Here is a 21,712-nt window from a genome sequence, read left to right on the forward strand (position 1 = left end):
ACCTGCCGGTCCCCTACCCAAGAGGTATAATAGGTAAATAAGCCAAGACAGGCAGCTCAGGCACTGGTTAATAATTCAGCCGGTCCTAACGATGCAGAATCATTGCGGGGGGACGCCCCCATCAATTTTAAGAACGTTAAACAACAAACAATTAAAAAAAAAAAATAATAATCTTTAAAGCAATCTGGTCAAGAAAGAGGTGAAATCGCCCATGAGAAATATCACCGCGGATCTGAGCGCACGCACTGGCCGCAAGCAGAAGACTTTGCTTGCCCCCTCCAAAGATTTTGCCTGGTCTGGAGCTCAAGATTTACTAAGGATGGGGCCGGGGAGGGGAGGGGAGGGGAGGGGAGGAAGAAACGCTTGGAAAAATCAATTTTGAAGGGCAAGAGCCTGCCCCAGGCGAAGGCAGAAGCGAGGAGAGAACAGCAGCTCCAGACCTGCTATGTAGGGGAGAAGCCCGAGCCCGTCAGGGCTCCAGGTCGCACCTCCCAGGTGGTTCCCAGGTGCTCGGGAAGGACCTCTCGCAGCTCCTCGCCTGCCATCGGAAGGGCCATCTGTCGCGGCCGCCACGCGCCCAGAGGAACTTGGACGTGAGGAAAAATGTCTTTACTGAAAGAGTGGTTAAACATTGGAACAGGCTGCCCGGGGAAGTGGTGGAGTCACCGTCCCTGGAAATATTTAAAAGCCGTGTAGATGAGGCGCTTTGGGACATGGTTTAGTGGACATGGTGGTGTTGGGTCGATGGTTGGACTCGATGATCTTAGAGGTCTTTTCCAACCTCAGTGATTCTGTGAACGGCTGAGGCTTGCTGAGCTCAGCTTCGAGCTCCTGCTTTCCCTTATGGGGCTGGGGGGAAATGGCGGGGGGGGGGGGGGGGGGGGAGAGAAGGGAGGAAAATTAGGAAAGCAGCTGCCCTCTGGCAGCTCTCCGGCTTTCTACAGGACTCGACCTGGAGCTCTCGACGTTTCCCCTTCCCTCGCCAGCCGCAGGATTCCCCCACGATTCCCCCCCTCCGGCACGTTCCCCGTCCGTCACCTCTGCTTCCCCGACGGATGGCTTCCCGCCGTCGGGACTCCTCTTCCTTCTGAGGCGACTCTGGCGAGTAAGAGGCCTCTTCCCCCCAACCCCGGACCGAGCTTTACCTCAGCTCCAACCGCCCCCCCGCGGGCTCTTCCCGCCGACGCCGGGACGGGGGGCGGGAGCGGGCGGGGCGGCCGTAGGGCCGCCCCGCCCGCTCCCGCCCCCCGTCCCGGCGCTCTCGTCAGGCGAGGGAAGATGGCGCGGCCGGGCGGCGGGAACCTCCCGTGGTACGACCGGAGCGGGGCGGGGGGGGGGGGGGGGAAGCGGCGAGCGCTGCCCCGGGCTGACACCCCCCCCCCCCCCCTCACCCGCGGTGCGCTCTCTCCGGTGCAGGGTGGAGAAGTACCGGCCGCAAGCGCTGTCGGAGCTGGTGTCTCACCGGGATATCCTCAGCACCGGTAAGTAACACCCCCACCACACCGCCCGGGGTGGGGGGGGGAGGGGGGGTACCGGGCACCCCCCCAACCCCGTTATCCTTTCTCCAGTGCAGCGGTTCATCAGCGAGGATCGGCTCCCGCATCTTCTCCTCTACGGTCCTCCCGGTACCGGTAAGACCTCCACCATCCTCGCTTGCGCCAAGCAGCTCTACCGGGAGCGGGAGTTTGGTTCCATGGTGCTGGAGGTAAGTGGGGATGGGATGGGGGGGTCCCCCCCACCCCTGGGTGCATCCTCAGGCAGGGATGCAGATCCACGCCGTCTCCCACGCCGTCTCCCACGCCGTCTCCCTCCAGCTCAACGCCTCCGATGACCGGGGTATCGACATCGTCCGAGGCCCCATCCTGAGCTTCGCCAGCACCAGGACCATCTTTAAGTAAGTGGCGGGTCTGCGCTTCCCAAAGCTCCCCATCCCTTTGTCATCCCCCCCTCCGACACAGCCTGCCCCGGCGCTCTGCTTGGGAGGTGGGTTTTGGGGGGGGGGCGGCTCCTGGGGTGGGAAGTGTGCCGGAGCAGATGGGAAGGAGTCAGGGGCGCCCTGCCAGCGGGGAGGATGAGGGTGGTAAGGACGGGTGATAAAGATGCTGGTCCGGAGGGGAAAGGAGGGCTCCCTGGGAGCGTTCGCAGGGGTCACGCTGGGAATAAGCGTCCCCTGCTCCCCCTTCTCCAGCACCAAGCCAGCAGCCGGGAGCAAAGCCACCCCCTTTTTTCTCCCTTTTTAAGGAAAGGCTTCAAGCTCGTCATCCTGGATGAAGCCGACGCCATGACCCAGGATGCTCAGAACGCCCTGAGGCGAGGTGAGGGGTGCTGGGGAGCCCTCATTGCCAGCACCCCTTCAGCCTTTCCCAGCCCAGCGCGGGGTGGGAGCCTGCACGAGGTGGCAAATGAGGACCAGCCCCTGCTCCCTCCTCTTTGCAGTGATCGAGAAGTTCACGGAAAACACCCGCTTTTGCCTCATCTGCAACTACCTCTCCAAGATCATCCCCGCCTTGCAGTCCCGCTGCACACGCTTCCGCTTCGGCCCCCTCACCCCGGAGCTGATGGTGCCCCGGCTGCGGCACGTCATACAGGAGGAGGGGTGAGCCGGGGGAGGGGGGGGCAGCACGGGACGTGGGGGGGCTCCATAGCATCCTCCGCACCCCCTTCTTCCCCATTCCCCTCCATGGGGAGGAGCAGCGGGCTGCGTTTTCCGCAGTTATATTTCCCTCCAGCAGCGCTGGCTCCCTCTGCAGCCCCAGGTCTTGTTTTCCAGGGTGGATGTGACTGAGGATGGGATGAAGGCTCTGGTTACCCTCTCGAACGGTGACATGCGCAGGGCCCTCAATATCTTGCAGGTACGGACCGTGGCCGTGGCCGCTCTCCCCTCGTGTAAGCCGGCAGCGGTCGGCCCCACGCAGGCGGCTGCCCTGGAGGGGTCAGTGGAGGAAAGGCCGAGCTCTTCATCCCTCCTCCACCCTCCTTATCCTCAGAGCACCACCATGGCCTTTGGGAAGGTGACGGAGGAGAACGTCTACACCTGCACGGGACACCCCCTCAAGTCTGACATTGCCAACATCCTCGACTGGATGCTGAACCAGGACTTTTCCACCGCCTATCGCAGTATCCTTTTTCCTCCGCCGGCCCTGGGATTTAACCCCCACTGCTGTAAATCCTCCTCTTTGCCAGGGCTTCCCGTCCTGTGACCTCTTGCTCCGGCTGGGGTGGGTGCTGCTCGCTGGGGAGGGTCCTCGCGGTTGTCGCGGGGATGAGGAGTGGGATCCCGCAGGGAAAGGCCTGGAAGAAAGCCCTTCACTCGCTCTCATCTCAGAAATCACGGAGCTGAAGACGCTGAAGGGCTTGGCCCTGCAGGACATCCTCACCGAGATCCACCTGTTTGTGCACAGAGGTAGGGGCTTGCGGGGCCGGCTCCTGGCTGACCCTGGGAGGGCCAACCGTCCCCCCCCAGCCCGCACTGACCCACGCCATCTCCTTCTCTCCGCAGTTGATTTCCCGCCCTCGGTCCGCATTCAGCTGCTGATCAAAATGGCAGACATCGAGTAAGTGTCTGCTCACCCCCGCTCCTTGCCCCGAAACACCCTGGCTGGAGGCGGGGGGGGGCTGCCAGCGCGCTCACCCCGCGGGGGTCACCGCTACTGCACTGTGCCGAGTCCTGGCAGCCGGTGGGCACCGCTGGCAGACGCCCACAGCCCCTGTGCATCCGTCCCTGCCGCATAAACCCGCCAGCACTGCGCTTGGCTTGCTCGCTTGGGGCCATCGCTTTGTCGGGACGCGGACGGTGGTGTAAACACCCAAACCTGCCCTTGCCCCCTGCTCCAGGTACCGGCTGGCTGCTGGGACCAGTGAAAAGATTCAGCTGAGCTCCCTCATCGCGGCTTTCCAAGTCACCAGGGACCTGATTGTGGCCGAAGCCTGAGTCCTGCCGGGTGGATCCTTGCTTGCAAAGCCGGATCTCGCGGAAGCTGGAAGGGATCGTCAGCCCCATGCCCGGAGCTGCTCCCTGCAGCTTTCCACTTCCTTTTCGCAAGCCTTGAGCCCGCAGCCGGGGCGCGCGAGTCGGGCAGCGTTGTTTCTAAGCTTCACCGGGAAATACAGATGCCTCTAAAGCCCAGCAGGTTGCACTTGTCTTTTCTTTTCCCTCCCGTACAGCAAGGACCGAAGGGAGGTGGTCGAGCCTCACCCCCTGCCCCTGTCCCATTGCAAAGGCCTTGCGCCCGCACAGGCTGAAGTCCAGCTGCTGTCACCTGCCTGCAAAACCTCCCTTCCTTGCAGGGCAGAGCTTGTGCCACCCCGTCGCTCATGCAGCCGAGCGGGGCAGCCGTGCACAGCAAGCTGTGCGGGGACGGCGCAGTTTCTTGCCGTGACATCCCTGTTACAAGAGGGGACGCAGCTGTGGGCGACACCTGTACGGGTTAGGGAAACGCCAGCTTTCTGGGTTCAGCTGCTCGCAAGGGAAAACATCCCGGGGAGCATTTTAGAGGAGACATTCCCCATCTTCTCCATCAGCTGGGGTCACGGCTTCGGGCTCGTGCACAGACCGAGCCCTCTAGCATGCAGGGGGCTCAAAGCACATGCTGTCACTCCAGAGACCGGCTAAGCTGGAGGGAGACAAGCACACGAGACTGCTTCATGCACAGCATGTCCCGACACGGGGCTGCTGGAGTGCCGAGTTCCAGCGGGGAGAGAAAGCAACAGAGGAACGGGAGCTGGGGGCTGTGTGAAGCCCCGTGTCCCACCTTCACGGTGGACTGATCCTCCCCAGCACCCACCGCTGAACACTCCCTGGTCTGCTGCACTTCAGAGCCGAGCGAGCACTCGCTGCCGCCCCGACAGCCGCAGCAGGAAGGCTGGAGGCCCTGGGCCCCAGCCCGCTGGAGCCTGCCCTGCCAGGTATTCCCCAGGTCACCTCTACGAGCCAAGAGGAAAGACGTGAGGAATAATTTTTTTATTCTGTCATCGCTGTCGCCTAATCCGCAGAGACCTGCTCGGGTTTGTCCAAATCACGCCCAGACCAGGAGAGCGGCAGAGCCCGCGCTCCTCCGGCAACAGTACAAACCGGTCCCGGTGAGGGTCGGTTTTGTCGGGGACGGTCGCAGCCCCGTATTCGTACGAACGACAAAAGCTCCGCTCAGACTGCGGCTGCTAACCTTCAACCCACAACATTGCACTTGGAAGCAAAAGCACCTGACCCAAAACTTGCAGACAGCAGGGAGACAGGGGGACCTGTGTCCCCTGCGGGGCCACCGCAGCTGTGCCCCTTGCCCTCTGCATGCATTTTTGTTGGGTTCTAGTATTATTATACCGAAAAATCCCTCCACGTTCACAGACACAGCCCCAAAACAAGGGGAGTAGCAATCCTCCTGCCCCACGGCTCACGAATCAGCGAGACGTCGTTGCTGCGGTGTCTCCTCTGACCCAGGCCGAGCCCCGCCGCTGGGCAGAGGGCTCTCGCCTCCATGCCTCCGCTTTCTCCACTGCCTTAAAAGGTCCGGTAAGTAAGGAATTCCTTCAGCTTCCTGGGAATGGGGAGCGCGAGGACCTGGTACGTCGTCAGGAAGGTGCGCAGAGCTTTGCGACACAAGTGCTTTAGCGACGAGAGGACCCTTGGAGCAGTCCAGAATTGCACGTGGCCATCCCTGGTCCTGCAACGGGACCCAAACAAGCCGTGAGCACAGGGCAGAGCGTCGCGAGAAAACTCAATTACCCCCAGATATCCCCAGCTCGCAGCAACCACGCGCTCCCCAGCCCAGGAAACCAGCCTGCACCCCCAGGGAAGCCCAGAATTTGCTGAGCAGACCCAGAGCTGCAGGAGGAGGGAGCAGCCACGTGTTTCCCCGCTCTCTTCTCCCGCATACGCACCCCGTGGCAATGAAACCGCCGTGTGGAAAGTACATGCAGCACAGGCCGTTGGTCATGGGAGCAAACGCAACCGGAGACCGCAGCTCCAACGCCCAGATCCTCAGGAGCCTAAGGAGAAAGGGAGGGGACACGATGCCAGGCCCACATCCACGCAGTGCCTGCAGCTAAAATAAAGCCTCTGGGTTCACCTGAATGCATGCAAACTCTGGAGTAGGATTTTCTTCCCATGGGCTTAGAGCATCCCAGGACCGTCACAACACGGCAGCAAGGCGGGAGGCACTGTCCCCTGTAGAGCTGAGCTGGACGCAGACAGAGCTAGTGACTGGGCTGACGGGGACAGTGAGGGCGGCACGGCACGCAGGACACGGGCCCCGGCTCATCACTCAAGAGGGGCGACAGGGCCCTGACCTTGCTACCCCTTGCCACAGCCAAGCCGCGGTGTCCCAGGCAGCCTGCCCTTTCCCCTTACGCTGGGCATTGGTGGGGACCTGGCATGCGAGGTCTGCTCCCCACGGGCACGTCCTGAGCTCCTGGTTCGTTTTGGTACTGTCATCCTGGGACCCTCTTCCCACTAGAGGTCCCCAAGGGGGTTCACTCACCTGTCGTCCGCCACCGTGGCCAGGTAGAGGCCCTCAGGAGAGAAGCAGACGGAGCGCAGGGAGCTGGTGTGGACTTCGCTGCTGTAGTCCACCGCTGAGTGCAAGGGGACGTGGCTGCGGGTGGGGAGAACAAACCCAGCGTCAGCCCCAGGCTGCCGTGAGCCCCATCCCCGGTGTTCCGGGGCTGGCAGAGGGGCCAAACCCAGCAAGTCAGAGCCCCCCTTCAGCCGCTGGAGACAGGGGAGAGGTGCTGGCTGTGCCCAACTAGAAGGGAAGGCCACGCCTAGCCCCAACAATCCCCCACGGCGTTGCTGTCCCCCTTCCACGGTCCCTCACCAGCCCCCCGGCTCCATACCGCAGCGTCCTCAGCTGCTCCCCGGTGTAGGGGTCCCACATGATGACGCAGGCGTCGTAGGAGGCGGTGACGAGGAGCGCCGAATCTGGCGAGAAGTCGCACGACACCACGCTGCTCTGGTGCCCCTCCAGCCTCCGGATGAGGGTGTAAGACCGCATGCTCCACAGCAGCGCCTGCAGGACACGGGCAGGGGCTGAGGCTGGGAACATCCCCGGGGCAGGAACGGAGGAGAAGCATCTCCCCCTCGGGGTTTAAGGCACATGGGCTCTGGTCCCAGCTCCTCCATGGAGAACCAGAACGGCCGAGGAGGGAAGGTGGCTCTGGCCTGGCCCCTTCTCATAGCGGGGCTTCTCGCATGGGGGCCAAGGGGAGCACTGGATTCAGCAGGACACGGGATGGCTCCCATCCTGCAGGACTCACCGACTTCTCTCCGGCAGCGGAGCAGAGCATGCTGCAGTCCGGGGAGATGGAGCAGCAGTAGACCCACTGCACGTGGCCCGACAGCACCTGGACCTGCCGCCCTGGGGACGGCAGACACACGAGTCACGAGAAGGGAGCATAGAATCATAGAATCATAGAATCATTAAGGTTGGAAAAGACCTCTAAGATCATCGAGTCCAACCGTCGACCCAACACCCCCATGCCCGCTAAACCATGGCCCTCAGCGCCTCATCTACACGTCTTTTAAATACCTCCAGGGATGGGGACTCAACCACTTCCCTGGGCAGCCTGTGCCAATGTTTAACCACTCCTTCAGTAAAGAAAATGAGAAGCAGCGCTGGGCCCTGCCCCTGCTCTCCCCTCCCTTTCCCAAGAGCGAATGCACGTGGGGCTGGGGTGTTCCCCTGGGCAGACCCCAAGCTCTGTCTACTTGCAACCCCCTCCTGCACATCCCAGGCCCCACCTGGAAGAGGACGGCTCTGCTCCGTGTCGCAGGACTCTCCCCTTCTGCCTTGAACACTATTCCCAAAGATCCTCTCCCACCATCTCCCCTACCGAGGCGGGCTTCTCCCCGCTTTCCCGCTGAAGAGCCCAGCCTCAGCCAGGGGTGACCTAGCACCGGGGACATCCCTGCATGCTCCTACCATCTCTGCTCAGGTCCCAGACACGCAAGGTCTTGTCCCGCGAGGCCGACACAAGGATGAGGCTTCCATTGGGAGCGAAGCTCAGGTCTCTGACGACGTCCTGATGCCCCAAGAGGCTGAAGAGGAGGTGTCCTGTGGAGAGGAGCCGCGCTGAGCGCCGTCCCTCCACGGGGAACGAGGCAGTGCCCCTCACGCGCAGGCAGCCCCACTTGGGACAGGGCAGGGGCTCCCGCTCACCCCGGGGAAGTATTTGGGGAAGGATGGAGACAGGATCTCCTTCCAAGGGAGAGCATGGGGAGAGACACCAGCCTGAAGCCATGACTGCTCCCGCTGTCGGCGAGGGCCGCTCACCTGTCTGCACCTCCCAGACCTTGATCTGCCCATCGTTGAGCCCGGTGGCCAGGATCAGGCAGGGAAGACCCACGGCGCAGGCGGGGTCCGTCTCCCCCGCCTCTGCCACCGGCCAGGCGCTGAAGGCCAGGCCCCACACGATCTGGCCGCACTCCAGCGTCTTCTCCTTGGCCACCCCTCGGCTCCTCGCCTCCGCTTTGCTGCCGCGGCTCTTGCGCTCCGAGGTTTTGCAGCCGCTGGGAGAAAGGAGGGACGCACCTTTACCCCCGGGACAGCCTGGCCCCCCAGGATCCTCCACCCCGGCTCCGTGCACCCCCTGTCCATCCAGCCGCCCCCCCATACTCACAGCTCGGCCTCCTCCAGGGGCCAGGGGATCAGCTTGACCACGCAGTGTCCCTGCGACCAGGCGAACCAGGCGCCGTCGGGGGAGAAGGCCACGCTCCAGGTCTCGCAGCTGGATTTCCAGTCGTAGCGCTGGGGACGGCCCGGCTTCAGCTCCGCCAGCAGGACCGGCTCCTCTGGGCGGCGGGACAGCCACGTTACCCCCACCCCGGTCTGGGCTTCACCCCGCTCCTCCCGCCCTCCCCGTGGGGATAGGGGGTCCCGGAGGGGGGGGGGGGGGGGGGGTACCCGCTTCCCCGGCCCTCAGCGAGGCGGCCCCGGTCACCGCGGAGCCCGGCGGCCGCTCGCCGCCCCGCCTCACCTCCGCTCGGCTTCATGGCGGCTCCGCGGCCCACCCGGCCCGGCCCCGCCGCCTCCGCCCGGCCACGGCAAGGCCCCGCCGGGCCGGGCGCGGCCTCCGCGGGCCCAGGCTCAGGCCCAGGCCCAGGGTGGCGGTAGCGGCGGCGGCGGCGGCGCGGTGAGGGGAGCCCCGCTGCCTCCCCCTCCTCCTCCTCCTCCTCCTCCGGCGGCACCGCCCCGCCGCGGCCCGGCCGAGGCCTGGGCCTGGGCGACGGCAGCCGGGGCCCGGGGAGCACCGGCGTGCTGCGGGGGGGGGGGGGGGAAGGTGCCCGGGGAGGGACCCCCTTGCCGGGGGCTTCCCGGGGATGGCTGCCGCCCCGGGCTCTCCGGGGATGGGCTCGGGGCGGGGGGGGGCGGAGGGGCGAGCAGAGCGCAGGCCCCCGGGCAGGAGAAGCGACGGCACAGGGCGGACCCCGGGGACTGCCCTGCCCCGGGGCCCTGCCGCTCCCCGAGCCACGGGGCGGCAGCGGGAGGGACGCGGGCACAGGGCACCCGGGGAACAGGTCGGACGGCAAACAGAGCACCGAGCCGCGCTAAGACCTCCCCTATGGGGACGCCTTGGTCCCCCGGCCCCCCCCGGGTGCTGTGGGGCTGGCGGCAGGGGGGCCTGGCCTCCAGGCTGGGGGCGCAGGCAGATGTCAAGCCCCAAGGGGGACTCCAGGCACCCAGCACCCACACGGTGACACCCACTGGCGGTGACCCCCCCGCCAGTGACCCCCCCAGGGACCCAGCACCCACACGGTGATGCCCCCTGGCAGTGACCCCCCCACAGACCCAGCACCCACATGGTGACATCCCCCCAGCAGTGGCACCTCAAGGACCCAGGACCCACTGCGTGACACCCCCCGCCAGTGACCCCCCCAGGGACCCAGCACCCACACGGTGGTGCCCCCTGGCAGTGACCCCCCCAGTGACCCAGCACCCACACGGTGACACCCACTGGCAGTGACCCCCCACCAGTGACCCCCCCCCAGTGACCCAGCACCCACACAGTGACACCCACTGGCAGTGACCCCCCACCAGTGACCCCCCCCCAGTGACCCAGCACCCACATGGTGACATCCCCCCAGCAGTGGCACCTCAAGGGATCCAGCACCCACACAGTGACACCCCCTGGCAGTGACCCCCCCCAGAGATCCAGCACCCACACAGTGATGCCCCCTGGCAGTGACCCCCCCAGGCACCCAGCACCCACATGGTGACATCCCCCCAGCAGTGGCACCTCAAGGACCCAGGACCCACTGCGTGACATCCCCCGCCAGTGACCCCCCCAGGCACCCAGCACCCACACAGTGACAGCCCCTGGCAGTGACCCCCCCCCAGGGACCCAGCACCCACACAGTGACAGCCCCTGGCAGTGAACCCCCAGGCACCCAGCACCCACACGGTGACACCCACTGGCAGTGACCCCCCGCCAGTGACACCCCCCCCCAGTGACCCAGCACCCACATGGTGACATCCCCTGGCAGTGACCCCCCCCAAGGGATCCAGCACCCACACGGTGACGCACCCTGGCAGTGATCCCCCCAGTGACCCAGCACCCACATGGTGACATCCCCCCAGCAGTGGCACCTCAAGGGACCCAGCACCCACACAGTGACACCCCCTGGCAGTGACCCCCCCAGGGACCCAGCACCCACACGGTGATGCCCCCTGGCAGTGACCCCCCCACGGACCCAGCACCCACATGGTGACATCCCCCCAGCAGTGGCACCTCAAGGACCCAGGACCCACTGCGTGACACCCCCTGGCAGTGACCCCCCCCAGGGACCCAGCACCCACACGGTGGCAGCCCCTGGCAGTGAACCCCCAGACACCCAGCACCCACACGGTGACACCCACTGGCAGTGACCCCCCCGAAGGGATCCAGCACCCACACGGTGACATCCCCTGGCAGTGACCCCCCCAAGGGATCCAGCACCCACACGGTGACAGCCCCTGGCAGTGACCCCCCCAGGCACCCAGCACCCACACGGTGGCAGCCCTTGGCAGTGAACCCCCAGACACCCAGCACCCACACGGTGACACCCACTGGCAGTGACCCCCCGCCAGTGACACCCCCCCCAGTGAACCAGCACCCACATGGTGACATCCCCTGGCAATGACCCCCCCCAAGGGATCCAGCACCCACACGGTGACGCACCCTGGCAGTGATCCCCCCAGTGACCCAGCACCCACATGGTGACATCCCCCCAGCAGTGGCACCTCAAGGGACCCAGCACCCACACAGTGACGCCCCCTGGCAGTGACACCCCCGGCAGTGACCCCCCCAGGCACCCAGCACCCACACGGTGACGCACCCTGGCAGTGATCCCCCCAGGCACCCAGCACCCACACGGTGACACCCACTGGCAGTGATCCCCCCAGTGACCCAGCACCCACATGGTGACATCCCCCCAGCAGTGGCACCTCAAGGGACCCAGCACCCACACAGTGACACCCCCGGCAGTGACCCCCCCAGGCACCCAGCACCCACACGGTGACACCCACTGGCAGTGATCCCCCCAGTGACCCAGCACCCACACAGTGACACCCCCTGGCAGTGACCCCCCCAGGCACTCAGCACCCACATGGTGATGCCCCCTGGCAGTGACACCCCCGGCAGTGACCCCCCCAGGGACCCAGCACCCACATGGTGACACCCCCAGCAGTGACCCCCCCAGGGACCCAGCACCCACACGGTGACGCCCGCCCTGGGTGAGTCACCGCAGGAGACATCTGGCCAGCCCACCCCCGCACCTCCCCCCCCCCCGAAATTCGCCATCCCTCCAGCCCCCCCCAATGCCCCCCGCTATGCCTGGCTGGGGGGGGGCCACACACCAACAGGGCAGTGGGGACAGGGGGGACCTCACCCCCCAGTGCTCATCCTCCTTCATCCCCCCCGCCCCCCCCCCCCCCCGCACTGCGGCTTGGGGTCCCCCGTGCGGAAAAGCCGGGGCGTGGGGAGTGTGGGGATCTGGGGAGCGTCGCGGTGCTGCACCCGCAGGCACCCGGGATCTGCTGGAGTCTCCCCGGGCTGGCTCAGGGTGTCCCCTGCAAGGGCAGGGGGCACCCAGGGTGGGGGGCAAGGTCCCATGGGGGGCTCAGGGATCACCGTGCCAGAAGCCCCCCCCAAGCTGGCTGCTTCCTCCACTGCATCCCCACCCCGAGGCCGACACTCATGCCAGGCTCCCCATGGCACCCACTGCCACTTTGGGGTCCGGGGAGAACCCCCCCTCCCCCCCCCAGCTCGGGGACAGTCCCTAGTGCCACTCGGGTGCGACGGGACAGAAGCTGCCCCCTCCCCGAGGGGCCAGCGCTCTGCCATGGCCCTGTGCCTCAGTTTCCCCATTGCTAGAACGGGGGGGGGGGGGGGGGCTTTGCCCACGCCGGTGGGTCTCTGGTGCGCAGGGGGACCCCCACGGCGAGCTGCTCGTCCGCTGGGCCGGTAGGCACGAGGCCAGCCCACCCAAGCTCGCCCGCCGCCGCGTGCCCGCGCGCTCCGGCTCGCTTGCTCTCGCCCGCTGCTCCGGCGCAGGTGGGGAGCGAAGCAGCGAGAAAAACAACTGAGAAGAGGAAAAAGGAAGAAGCGACAGCGAGAAGCGGTCGGGGAGGAGGAGGAGGCCGGTGGCGGCAGCCCCACCGGCGGTGCGGGGGGCTCGGGGCACCCCGGGGCACCCACTGCAGAGCCCCCCCATGGACTCCTAGGCGCCCGCCCCGAAGTTCGCCGGCATGGCCAAAACCACCTCCCTGCACTGCCGGGTGGTGGAGGGGAAGGACCTGCCTGCCAAGGACGTGTGAGTGGCTTGGGGGGCTCTCGCCCCCCAATTTCCCTCTGCCCCCCACCCTGGGAGACATGGCGGGGGGGGGCTGGGTGCCCTGGGTGCTCTGCTCTCCCTGCTGTATTGGGGGTCCCTGCTTGCACCCATGCTGGCAGGGACCCATTGCCCCAAAGGCAGGGTCTGGGGGCGGCAGGGGACTGCCAGCCCCCCTCAGACCCCCCCCGCAGGAGGTGTATGAGCCCCCCAACCCCTCGGGCATCCCCTTGGTGCCCCCCAGCAGGGCGGGCACACGGTGTCCCCCCAAGGCTGTGGGTAGCACTGGGGGGGCACAGCCCCCCGCACCCCCACATAACTGCTGGGCATCCGTGCCCAAGGCGGGGGGGGGCGCTGAGGGGGACAGGGAGACCCCCTGCCTGCTCCTGCCTCGTGGATACGCCTCGGCGGAGCTGGCAGCCCCGGGCTCCTCCGGATGTGCCAGCCTGGCACCGCCGGCCGCTCCCAGGGACGGCTGCGAGCAGCGGGGCCTCCCTGCCTCAGTTTCCCCACCCAGCAGGGGTCATGGTGCCATGCTGGGTGCCCCACTTCGGGGGGGTCTGGGCACGGCAGGGTGATCCAGACCCACCAGCATGGGGGTGATGGGGGTGAGGTGCCCGGTGCCGCTCCCAGCCCCCCCAAATCCAGCTTGGAGCCGTGCTGGGGCTGCGGAGGGGCTCGGGGTGACCTGCTCTCGTCCGGGCTCTCGGGGGGAGTCGGGAGCTGTCGACCCCACAGCGCGCTGCCAAGGTTTGCCTGCCTGTCCCTGCCAGACCAGCCGGGCCGTGGGCTTTGCTCTACTGGGAGGCGCTGAGATACCCCTGGGGATTAACAACGCCGTCGGTTAGCCAGCATGCAACATCGCCCGGGGTTCACAGCAAGCGGTGCTGAGCCCCCAGCCTCAGCCCAGGACCTTCCCGTCCCCCACTCTGTGGCTGGGACAGAGGCTGGGGTCACCTCCTTTGCCCCACCCGGGGTCTGGCTCCTTGCCGGAGCGCCTCCCGTAATCCCCTGCCTCCAGCAGCTGGGGATTCGGGGCTCCAGCATCGCCCCAGGCACGCCACCCCGGGCTGGCATCCCTCGGTGCAGGTCCGGCTGCCGTAAATGAGCGGGGAAGGGGCTTTGCAGGGACCAGGTGGAAGAGCCCTGGATCCGGCCCTTGTCCCCTCCACCCCGTCCTCCCCCATGGAAGGGGTTAAGCCTGGGAAGGGCCCTGGGCCAGGCTGGTGTCACCCTGACACCGTGGGTTGCCACAGAAACTCGGGCTCGGCTGCGCCGCCGGCAAGACACCGGTACCCACAGGTGGGGGGCATGGGGATGCGGGACGATGGCAATGGCTCGGGGTGGCCTGCAGCGGGGGCCAGGAAAAGGTGGTGTCCCCCTCCCGGTGTCAGTTGCTGGGCTGGGCTGAGACCGGGCAACTCATCTCACCCCCTGGGGCTGGCGCTTCACTGGCGGGGTTTGAAGTGATGCTTGGATCCAGCCCCCTGAGCCCCCCCCCCCCAGCAGTAGCCCCCGAGGACTGGTGGGACCCCCAGGTGGGGGGGCTGACCCTGCGCACCCACATCCCCTGCCCAGGTCCGGCTCCAGCGATCCCTACTGCGTGGTCAAGGTGGACAACGAGGTGGTGGCCAGGTAGGGGGGACACCGCGCCACCCCGGGGAGGGGACGCCTGGGGGACGGGCCAACTCGCTGGGGGTGCAGCCACCTCTCCCATCACCGGCAGGACGGCCACGGTGTGGAAGAGCCTGAACCCTTTTTGGGGGGAGGAATACACCCTGCGTCTCTCCCACGGCTTCCGCAGCCTCACTGTTTACGTGCTGGATGAAGACACCATCGGGTAGGGGGGGCAACGGGGGCACGGGTGGGCACCAGCCACCCGTGGGGAGCCCCCCGAGGGGTGGCATGTTCCCGCCAGTGGCCTCAGCGCCCGCCGTGTCTCTGCCCTCGCAGGCAGGATGACGTTATCGGCAAGGTCTCGCTCAGCCGCCAGCAGATCTCAGCTGAGCCGCGGGGTGAGTGGGGGGCACAACGGGGGGCTGAGGGGGGGCGGCGGGGCCCGTCCCCACGCCTCGGGGCACCCACTCCATCCCCCTCGGCAGGTGTTGACAGCTGGCTCAGCCTGGCGCCCGTGGACCCCGACAAGGAGGTGCAGGGCGAGATCTACCTGGAGCTGCGGGTCCCCGAGCAGGGCCACCCGCGGGTGCTGCGCTGTCACCTCATCGAGGCCAGGTAGCGGGGGGCTGGCAGGGCACGATGGGGGCGCAGCCATCCCAGGGTCTTATTTTTGGCTGGGGGGGGTCTGGGCAGCGAGAGGAGGGGAGGTGATGGGGACGGCGGTGGCACGGGGCTCGTACTCCCCCCTCAGCACCGGGAAGGGCCCTCGCTGTGTCCTGCTTGGGGACGTCAATGATGCCAACCCGCGTGTGACGATGCTGTGGGGTCTCAGCAGGGAATGCGCTGCCTCGGACACTGCCAGCCCTGCTCGGGGACAAGGACGAGGGGACAAGGGGCAGAGCTGAGTGGCCCAGAGGGCCACGGGGTACCTGGGGACGGTCCCCGTCAGGCCAGCTGGCTCTCGCGCTGGGTTTCTCCCCTTTGGTTTCAAAATTGGGGGAAACTGAGGCACGCCCCAGGCTGCCCCTCTGCTTCGCGCTGGTGTGTGTGCGTGTGTGCGGTGTGTGGTGTGCACGCGTGTCTGCATGTATGTGTGCGCGTGCCCACACAGGCGGCTGCCAGACGGCAGGCTGCTGGCAGCGGAGCAGGTGGCACAGGCAGCATCCCGCTGCCATGGCAACCGAAGCGGGTACCAAGGCAACGGGATGGCCATGGGGACAGGCAGGAGGGACAGCAGAGCCTCCCCCCCCCCCGCTGTGCCATTTGGCCCCCAGGGACTGGGGGAGGAGGGGGTTTGGGGGAGGAGCGCTGGGGAACGGGGACCCACTCTCACCAGCATCCCCCCAGCACCTGTCAGCTGCCCCACGGGTGCCCGGTGTGCCCAGGCAAGCCGGGGGAAAGGGGGGGCACAGGGGTGCAGGGACCATGCTGGCGGGGACGGGCCCCCTGCCCGCTGCGCCCCCGCTGACTCCCACCTCCCCGCAGGGACCTGGCCCCCCGGGACCTCTCGGGCACCTCGGACCCCTTTGCCCGGGTGTCGTGCTGCGGGCACACGTTGGAGACAGCCGTGAGTCAGGGTGCTGTGTGCTGGGACCCAGAGGCTCGGGCACCTCGTCCCCTGCAGCCACCGGTCCCTGTCCCCGGCAGGTGATTAAGAAAACCCGTTTCCCGCACTGGGACGAGGTGCTGGAGTTTGAGCTGGCGGAGGGCGAGCCGGGGGAGGCCATGCTGAGCGTGGAGGTGTGGGACTGGGACATCGTGGGCAAGAACGACTTCTTGGGACGGGTGAGGACCTCGGGGCACGCTGGCACGGGGCAGGGTCCCCAGGGGCACCTCTGCACCCCCCAGCCCCTCCCCGTGCTTGGCATCTGGATGACCATGGGTCAGGACCCATGGAGATGGGATGGGGGCAGGGGTATGTGCAGCCGCTGAGCCAGGGGCAGCGCCGTATCCAGCCCCCCTGCCTGTCCTGGGCTCTCCCCCGAGGAGGGGTCCCCACTGGCGGGGGAAGCGAGGTGTAGCACAGGGTGCTGGCACGTCCCCCCCCCCCCGCCTCAGACCCTGCCTCCGGCCCCGCAGGTCGAGTTCCCCCTGGACACCATCCGCACGGACCCCACCAAGGGCTGGTTCCAGCTCCTGCCCTTCCCCAGCACCACCGAGGACCACGGGTGAGTGCAGGCAGCGGGGCCAGGCAGCTGCCTGCACCCTGCATGAGCAGCTCCCCAGGGCGGCTGTGCCCAGGGGTCGCTCCCCCATCCCGGCTGGGAAGGAGCCGGGGTGATGGAGGGCGGTGGGTGCAGGATCCGGCCAAGCCCCTCCCGTGTCGTTGCAGGGGGCAGCTGGGCGCCCTGCGGCTGGTCGTGCGGCTGGTGGAGGACAGGGTCCTGCCCCCCCCCTACTACCAGCCCCTCATCCAGCTCCTCACCGAGCCCATCCTCTGCCCGGGCCAGGTGGGTGCTGTGGGGTGGAGGGACCCTCAGGGGCAGCCGGGGATGACCCCAGCGCGGGGGCCTTGCCGTGCCCACCCTGCCCTCCCCACAGCCCCCCGCCGGCACGGCCCTGGCCGTCCTGGAGGAGGTGACCTCGGGGGAGAGCCGGCAGGACGTGGCCACCAAGCTGGTGAAGATCTTCTTGGGGCAGGGGCTGGCCGTGCCCCTCCTGGACTATCTCACCGCCCACGAGCTGGCCAGGACCAGTAAGTGCCAGGACTGGGGGGACCACCTGCACCCCCCCAGCCAGGAAACTGGATTGCCAGGGTCCCCCCAGACCTCCATGGGGAGAAGAGTGGGGCCACCAAGGGGGAAGCAGGAAAGGTGCCACGTGTCCGCGGGGTCGGGCACACCAGGGACGGCTGGGGCATCGCCCCGTGCCCGCCTCGCCACGGCCTCTGCGCTCTTTCAGCGGACCCCAACACCCTCTTCCGCTCCAACTCGCTGGCCTCCAAGTCCGTGGAGCAGTTTATGAAGGTGAGTGTGGAAGGGGACACCGGCCAGGTCCCCGCTGCGCCCTCCTATGATGGCATTGGGGCACAGAGCCAGGCAGGGCATCTGGGAACAGTTTGGGGACAACGATGGTGACTTCCCATCCCTTGCAGGTGGTGGGGCTGCCCTACCTGCACGACGTCCTGAAGCCCGTGGTGAACCGCATCTTTGAGGAGAAGAAATACGTGGAGCTGGACCCCGGCAAGATGGAGCTGAGCCGCAGCAGGTGAGTGCAGGGGGATGGCTGGGGGGGACGTGGTGCCTGGCACGTCCCAAGACATCCCCATCCCAGTGTCCCCTGCGGGAGGGGGTCACCCATTGCTGCTGAGCCCGTGGGGCACCTCAACGGCTTTTGGCCAATTCAGGGTGGCCCGTTCCTGGGCAATCGGGTGCCCCCTGACCCGGCGGTGTCCCCACAGGAGGATCTCCTTCAAGGGGTCCCTGTCGGAGGCACGGGTGCGGGAGAGCAGCCTGGAGCTGCTGAAGGGATACCTGGGGGACATCGTCGACGCCATCGTGGGCTCGGTGGAGAAGTGTCCCCTCATCATGAGGGTGGCCTTCAAGCAGCTCCGCAGGCGGGTGGAGGAGCGGTTCCCCTCGGCGCAGCATGAGGTGGGGCAGGCGGCAGGGCTGGGGCGGGGGGTCCGCGTGCCACCGGGACCACCGCCCCGAGCCCTGAGCTGTCCCTGTCCCTGGCCAGGAGGTGCGGTATTTCTCCATCAGCGGGTTTCTTTTCCTCCGCTTCTTCGCCCCCGCCATCCTCACGCCGAAGCTCTTCAGCCTCCGGGAGCAGCACGCCGACACCCGCACCGGCCGCACGCTCCTGCTGCTCGCCAAGGTGCGAGGAGCCCGGGGAGGGATGGGGACCTGGGGGAGAGATGGGGACCACTGGGAGAGATGGGGACCTGGGAGAAGAGATGGGGACCTTGGGGAGAGATGGGGACCCCAAGGAGGGATGGGGAACCTGGGGAAGGGCAGGGACCCTGGGGAGTGATGGGCACCCTGAAAGAGATGGGGACCTTGGGGAAGGACAGGGACCCCGAGCAGGGGTGGGGACCCTGAGGAGGGATGGGGGTCTCAAGGAGGGCTGGGGAGCCCAGGAAGGGATCAGGACTCCAGAGGGACCTCAGAAAGGACAGAGACTTCAGGGAGGGATGCGGATCCTGTGGAGAGATGGGGACCCATAAGGGATGGGGATGCCAGGGTGGGATGGGGACCCCAGAAAGGCAGGGAGACCCTGGGGAGCAGCAGGAACCCAGGGGAGGGATGGGAATCCTGGGGAGGGACAGGGAACCTGCGGAGGGACAGTGAGCCCAGGGAATGATGGGGACCCCAAGGAGGGCAGAGCCATTCCTGCCCCCATGCCACGTGCCACGGGCTGCTCCTTCCCACGCCGCTAGAGGCCAGCCCTGCCCGTCACCGGGTCGTGCCACCACGCATCAGGCACAGCGCAGGAGCCGACCTGGGGCAGCAGTTGTGTCCTATCACCCCCTGGGCTGCTCCGCTTTTCCACTTTCCTCCCCAATTCCCAAGCCCCCGGGGTTCAGGGGAGCAGCCGGAGGCGGGGGTGTCCCCCCGCAGCCTCCACGCCATGGCGGGTACGGCAGCGTAAGCCCTTCACCGCGCGGGGCAGGCGCTGCAGAGCATCGGCAACCTGGGGCTGCAGCTGGGCCAGGGCAAGGAGCCATGGATGGCCCCGCTGCACGCCATCCTGCTGCCCAGCGTCACCCGCGTCAAAGCCTTCCTGGACGGCCTGGTCGAGGTGGAGAGCGCCGAGGGTGAGCGGGCACGCCGGGCACCGTGGGGGCATGGGGGGCACCACTGGTGCTGGGTTCGGCCATGCCAGCACCCAACATGGGTGGCATCATCCCTGCTGTCCCCCATCTCCTGGGAGCATCCCCAGGGAGGGGGACCTGCTCAGTGCCATGCGGATGCTGCCAGGACGGCCGGGAAAGGGCATCCTCGGGCTGGGGGAGGCGGTGGCACTTGGGGTGATGCCGCTGCCTCCCTGCCTGGCCGTGCCATGGCTGCAGCGGGTGAGGGGCCAGTGCCGCCGGCACTTTTCTGCCCCTCGGCCACCATCAAGGAGGGGTACCTGCACACCCGCACGGCGGGGGGGCCCGTCCTGCTGCCCCGCTTCGCCTTCAAGAAGAGGTACTTCTGGCTAAGCAGCGAGGCCCTGACCTACGCCAAGTCCCCCGAGTGGCAGGTGGGTGCTGCCCGTGACCCCCACCCTGTGTCAGGTGCCTGGGGGGACGGGGGACGGGGGTGCAGTGAGACGCGGTGTTTCGGGGTTCCCAGGTGCGCTGCTCCATCCCCGTGCCACGGATGCGGGCGGTGGAGCAGGTGGACGAGGGTACCTTCCAGCACCCCCACGTCATGCAGATCGTGGCGCAGGATGGCGCCGGGCAGCTCCACACCACCTACATCCAGTGCAAGGTCAGTGCCCCCCGCCCCGTCCCAGGCACCCCGGGAACCCCCCACCCCAGCACCTCAGGAGCCCCCTCCCCAACACCCTGCCATGGGGCACCCCCAGATTCCATGGGAACAATGGGAATGGTCCTGGTCTCAAATCCAGCTATACCCAGGCACTGGCTGTACTGGGAACCCTGGGGCGCCCAGCCCTGGCTGTACTGGGGTCAAGGGGGTGTCTGGGCCCTGGCTGTACCGGGAAAACTGGGGTATCCTACTCTGGCTGTACTGGGATCACTGGGGTACTAGCTCTGGGATACTGGGATCAGTGGGTCCTATCGGTATCAGCCATATTTGCACTGGGGTCACCGGGCTACCCTGGCTCCTGCGGTGCCATCTCCCCACCAAGTCCTACCTGGGCAGCTTTGCCATCAAACTGTCACTCCCGGTCACCTGGCCCTGGTGCCCACCACCATCCCTGGTGCCCACCCCTGCCAGGGACCCCGTCAGCATGGCCCGTGCCCGCCTCCACCCTCCTCCTCCTCCCCGCCAGCAGTGCCCAGTGCAGGGTGCCTTGTGGGTGCCTGGTGGGGTGCCACCCTCCCTCCCTGTCCCCGCAGAGCGGCCAGGAGCTGTGGCAGTGGCTCTGGGCGGTGCGGCAGGCCAGCAGCACCAACGAGGCCATGCTGCCCACCTGCCACCCGGGCACCTTCCGCGCCGGCCGCTGGACCTGCTGCCTGCAGCCTGCCTGCACCGGTAAGGCCGGCAGGCAGCGTAGGGTGGGATTTCCCCTGGGTAGGGGATGCGGGGGTCCCCCAGCACCCCCACTGCTGCTGTCGTTGGCAGCGCCTGGGTGCAGCCGGACCCACAGCACCGTGGTGCTGGGCGAGTGGAGCGATCCCCTGGACCCCGCGGCGGCGGCGCAGACCCTCTACAGGCACCTCCGGCGGGCGGGGGCCCGGCTGTGGTGAGGCTGGGGGGGGGGGGGCCTGGCCTGCAGCAGGGGGGTCCCGGGGGACCCCAGGTGCTGGCGGGCAGGGTGGGAGCGTGCTGAGGGTCCCTCTCCTGCAGGGCAGCGGGGGCCGAGGGTCCAGAGGGCAGCGCGGCGTCCGAGCCCCCCTGCCCGGGGCAGGCAGGTACGGGCAGCCCTGCTGCGGGGCGGGGGTGATGGGGACCCTGCACCCCGGGGTGCTGCCTGGGACGGCCCCTGCGTGGGGCAGCTGGCACACGCATGCACACCCCGATGCACACTCGCATGCACACGCTTGCACACACTTGCACACATTTGCACGGGCATGCACACGCATGCACACACTTGCACACGCTTGCACCCTCGCTCCCCCCCCCAGCACTCAGCTGGTCCCCTCCACCAGGGGACAGCAAATATACACAGCCAGGGACACACGGACACGGGGACCCACGCCCACCTGGATGCACGCCTGCGCACACACGGATATGCACGCCCGGGCGCGCACTGATGCACACGCGGGTGCACGCGTGGGTACACCCACACCCACACAGAGCTTCAGACAATCCCACACCCCTGCACACGCACACCCTTCCCCCCCCCGGATACACCCACCCCCCCCCTAAACACCCACCCATCCCCACGCACACCCACCCACCCTCCACGCACACACACCCACCCCCACCCAGCAGTGCCTGTCCGTGTCCGTGGGGCGTTCGGGGGGGGGGGGGGGGCGTAGGGTGGGATGTGGGGGGGACGGATGAGGAACGGTGGGACAGGCTGGGATGGGGGGACGCGGGGGGACGGAGTGGGACATGGGGGGGTGGGGGGTGGGGGTCGGGGGGTGGGTGCCGGAGATGGGTGTCAAGGGTGGGTGCCGGGGGTGGCTACCGGGGATAGGTGCCGGAGGGGGGTGCCGGGGGGGTGCTGGGCGTG

The 21,712-nt window shown here is 67.5% G+C and overlaps 3 protein-coding genes across 5 annotated transcripts; 2 read left to right on the plus strand and 1 right to left on the minus strand.

Moving 5' to 3' along the window:
* The first annotated feature begins 1,257 nt into the window (after positions 1-1,257).
* On the plus strand, positions 1,258-4,126 carry RFC5 (replication factor C subunit 5). Of its 3 annotated transcripts, XM_076352600.1 has the most exons (11): positions 1,258-1,310; positions 1,417-1,481; positions 1,569-1,705; positions 1,815-1,894; positions 2,242-2,315; positions 2,437-2,596; positions 2,771-2,852; positions 2,988-3,117; positions 3,326-3,403; positions 3,500-3,554; positions 3,835-4,126. In XM_076352600.1, exons 1-11 carry the CDS (start codon positions 1,279-1,281, stop codon positions 3,929-3,931), a joined length of 990 nt encoding a protein of 329 aa, XP_076208715.1. In that variant the 5' UTR covers positions 1,258-1,278; the 3' UTR covers positions 3,932-4,126. The 3 variants fall into 3 exon arrangements, with proteins under 3 accessions (XP_076208715.1, XP_076208714.1, XP_076208716.1); XM_076352599.1 differs by having other exon boundaries at positions 3,326-3,554; XM_076352601.1 differs by lacking the exon at positions 1,258-1,310 and having other exon boundaries at positions 1,422-1,481; positions 1,574-1,705.
* Positions 4,127-5,428: 1,302 nt separating this feature from the next.
* Positions 5,429-9,029, minus strand: WSB2 (WD repeat and SOCS box containing 2). The gene is made up of 9 exons (XM_076352596.1): positions 8,968-9,029; positions 8,611-8,782; positions 8,265-8,500; positions 7,914-8,045; positions 7,249-7,349; positions 6,829-7,001; positions 6,474-6,587; positions 5,875-5,982; positions 5,429-5,657 (listed from the first exon to the last, which is right to left on the minus strand). Exons 1-9 carry the CDS (start codon positions 8,981-8,983, stop codon positions 5,495-5,497), a joined length of 1,215 nt encoding a protein of 404 aa, XP_076208711.1. The 5' UTR covers positions 8,984-9,029; the 3' UTR covers positions 5,429-5,494.
* A 3,687-nt stretch (positions 9,030-12,716) lies between these two features.
* Positions 12,717-20,780, plus strand: RASAL1 (RAS protein activator like 1). Its single transcript, XM_076353163.1, has 19 exons — positions 12,717-12,781; positions 14,378-14,434; positions 14,526-14,639; positions 14,753-14,814; positions 14,902-15,031; positions 15,902-15,983; positions 16,064-16,201; positions 16,496-16,584; positions 16,749-16,866; positions 16,958-17,111; positions 17,318-17,382; positions 17,511-17,623; positions 17,817-18,009; positions 18,098-18,235; positions 19,031-19,175; positions 19,431-19,606; positions 19,699-19,836; positions 20,430-20,565; positions 20,656-20,780. Exons 1-19 carry the CDS (start codon positions 12,717-12,719, stop codon positions 20,778-20,780), a joined length of 2,238 nt encoding a protein of 745 aa, XP_076209278.1.
* Positions 20,781-21,712: the final 932 nt, after the last annotated feature.

The sequence above is a fragment of the Aptenodytes patagonicus genome, chromosome 15 (assembly GCF_965638725.1).
Source record: "Aptenodytes patagonicus chromosome 15, bAptPat1.pri.cur, whole genome shotgun sequence".
NCBI classification, from domain to species: domain Eukaryota; kingdom Metazoa; phylum Chordata; class Aves; order Sphenisciformes; family Spheniscidae; genus Aptenodytes; species Aptenodytes patagonicus.

Excerpts from the sequence above, each read along its gene's own strand:
- WSB2 (XM_076352596.1), bottom strand. Across the intron at positions 7,350-7,913 it reads CTGGGACCTGAGCAGAGATG|GGCGGCAGGTCCAGGTGCTG; the intron begins GTAGGAGCATGC and ends TGCCGTCCCCAG. Across the intron at positions 5,983-6,473 it reads GCCACGGTGGCGGACGACAG|GCTCCTGAGGATCTGGGCGT; the intron begins GTGAGTGAACCC and ends CTTTCTCCTTAG.
- RFC5 (XM_076352599.1), top strand. The coding sequence starts at position 1,279 with ATGGCGCGGCCGGGCGGCGGGAACCTCCCGTG. Across the intron at positions 2,597-2,770 it reads CACGTCATACAGGAGGAGGG|GGTGGATGTGACTGAGGATG; the intron begins GTGAGCCGGGGG and ends CTTGTTTTCCAG. Across the intron at positions 3,555-3,834 it reads ATCAAAATGGCAGACATCGA|GTACCGGCTGGCTGCTGGGA; the intron begins GTAAGTGTCTGC and ends CCCCTGCTCCAG.
- RASAL1 (XM_076353163.1), top strand. The coding sequence starts at position 12,717 with ATGGCCAAAACCACCTCCCTGCACTGCCGGGTGGTGGAGGGGAAGGAC. Across the intron at positions 16,585-16,748 it reads AGCACCACCGAGGACCACGG|GGGGCAGCTGGGCGCCCTGC; the intron begins GTGAGTGCAGGC and ends GTGTCGTTGCAG. Across the intron at positions 20,566-20,655 it reads CCTGCAGCCTGCCTGCACCG|CGCCTGGGTGCAGCCGGACC; the intron begins GTAAGGCCGGCA and ends TGTCGTTGGCAG.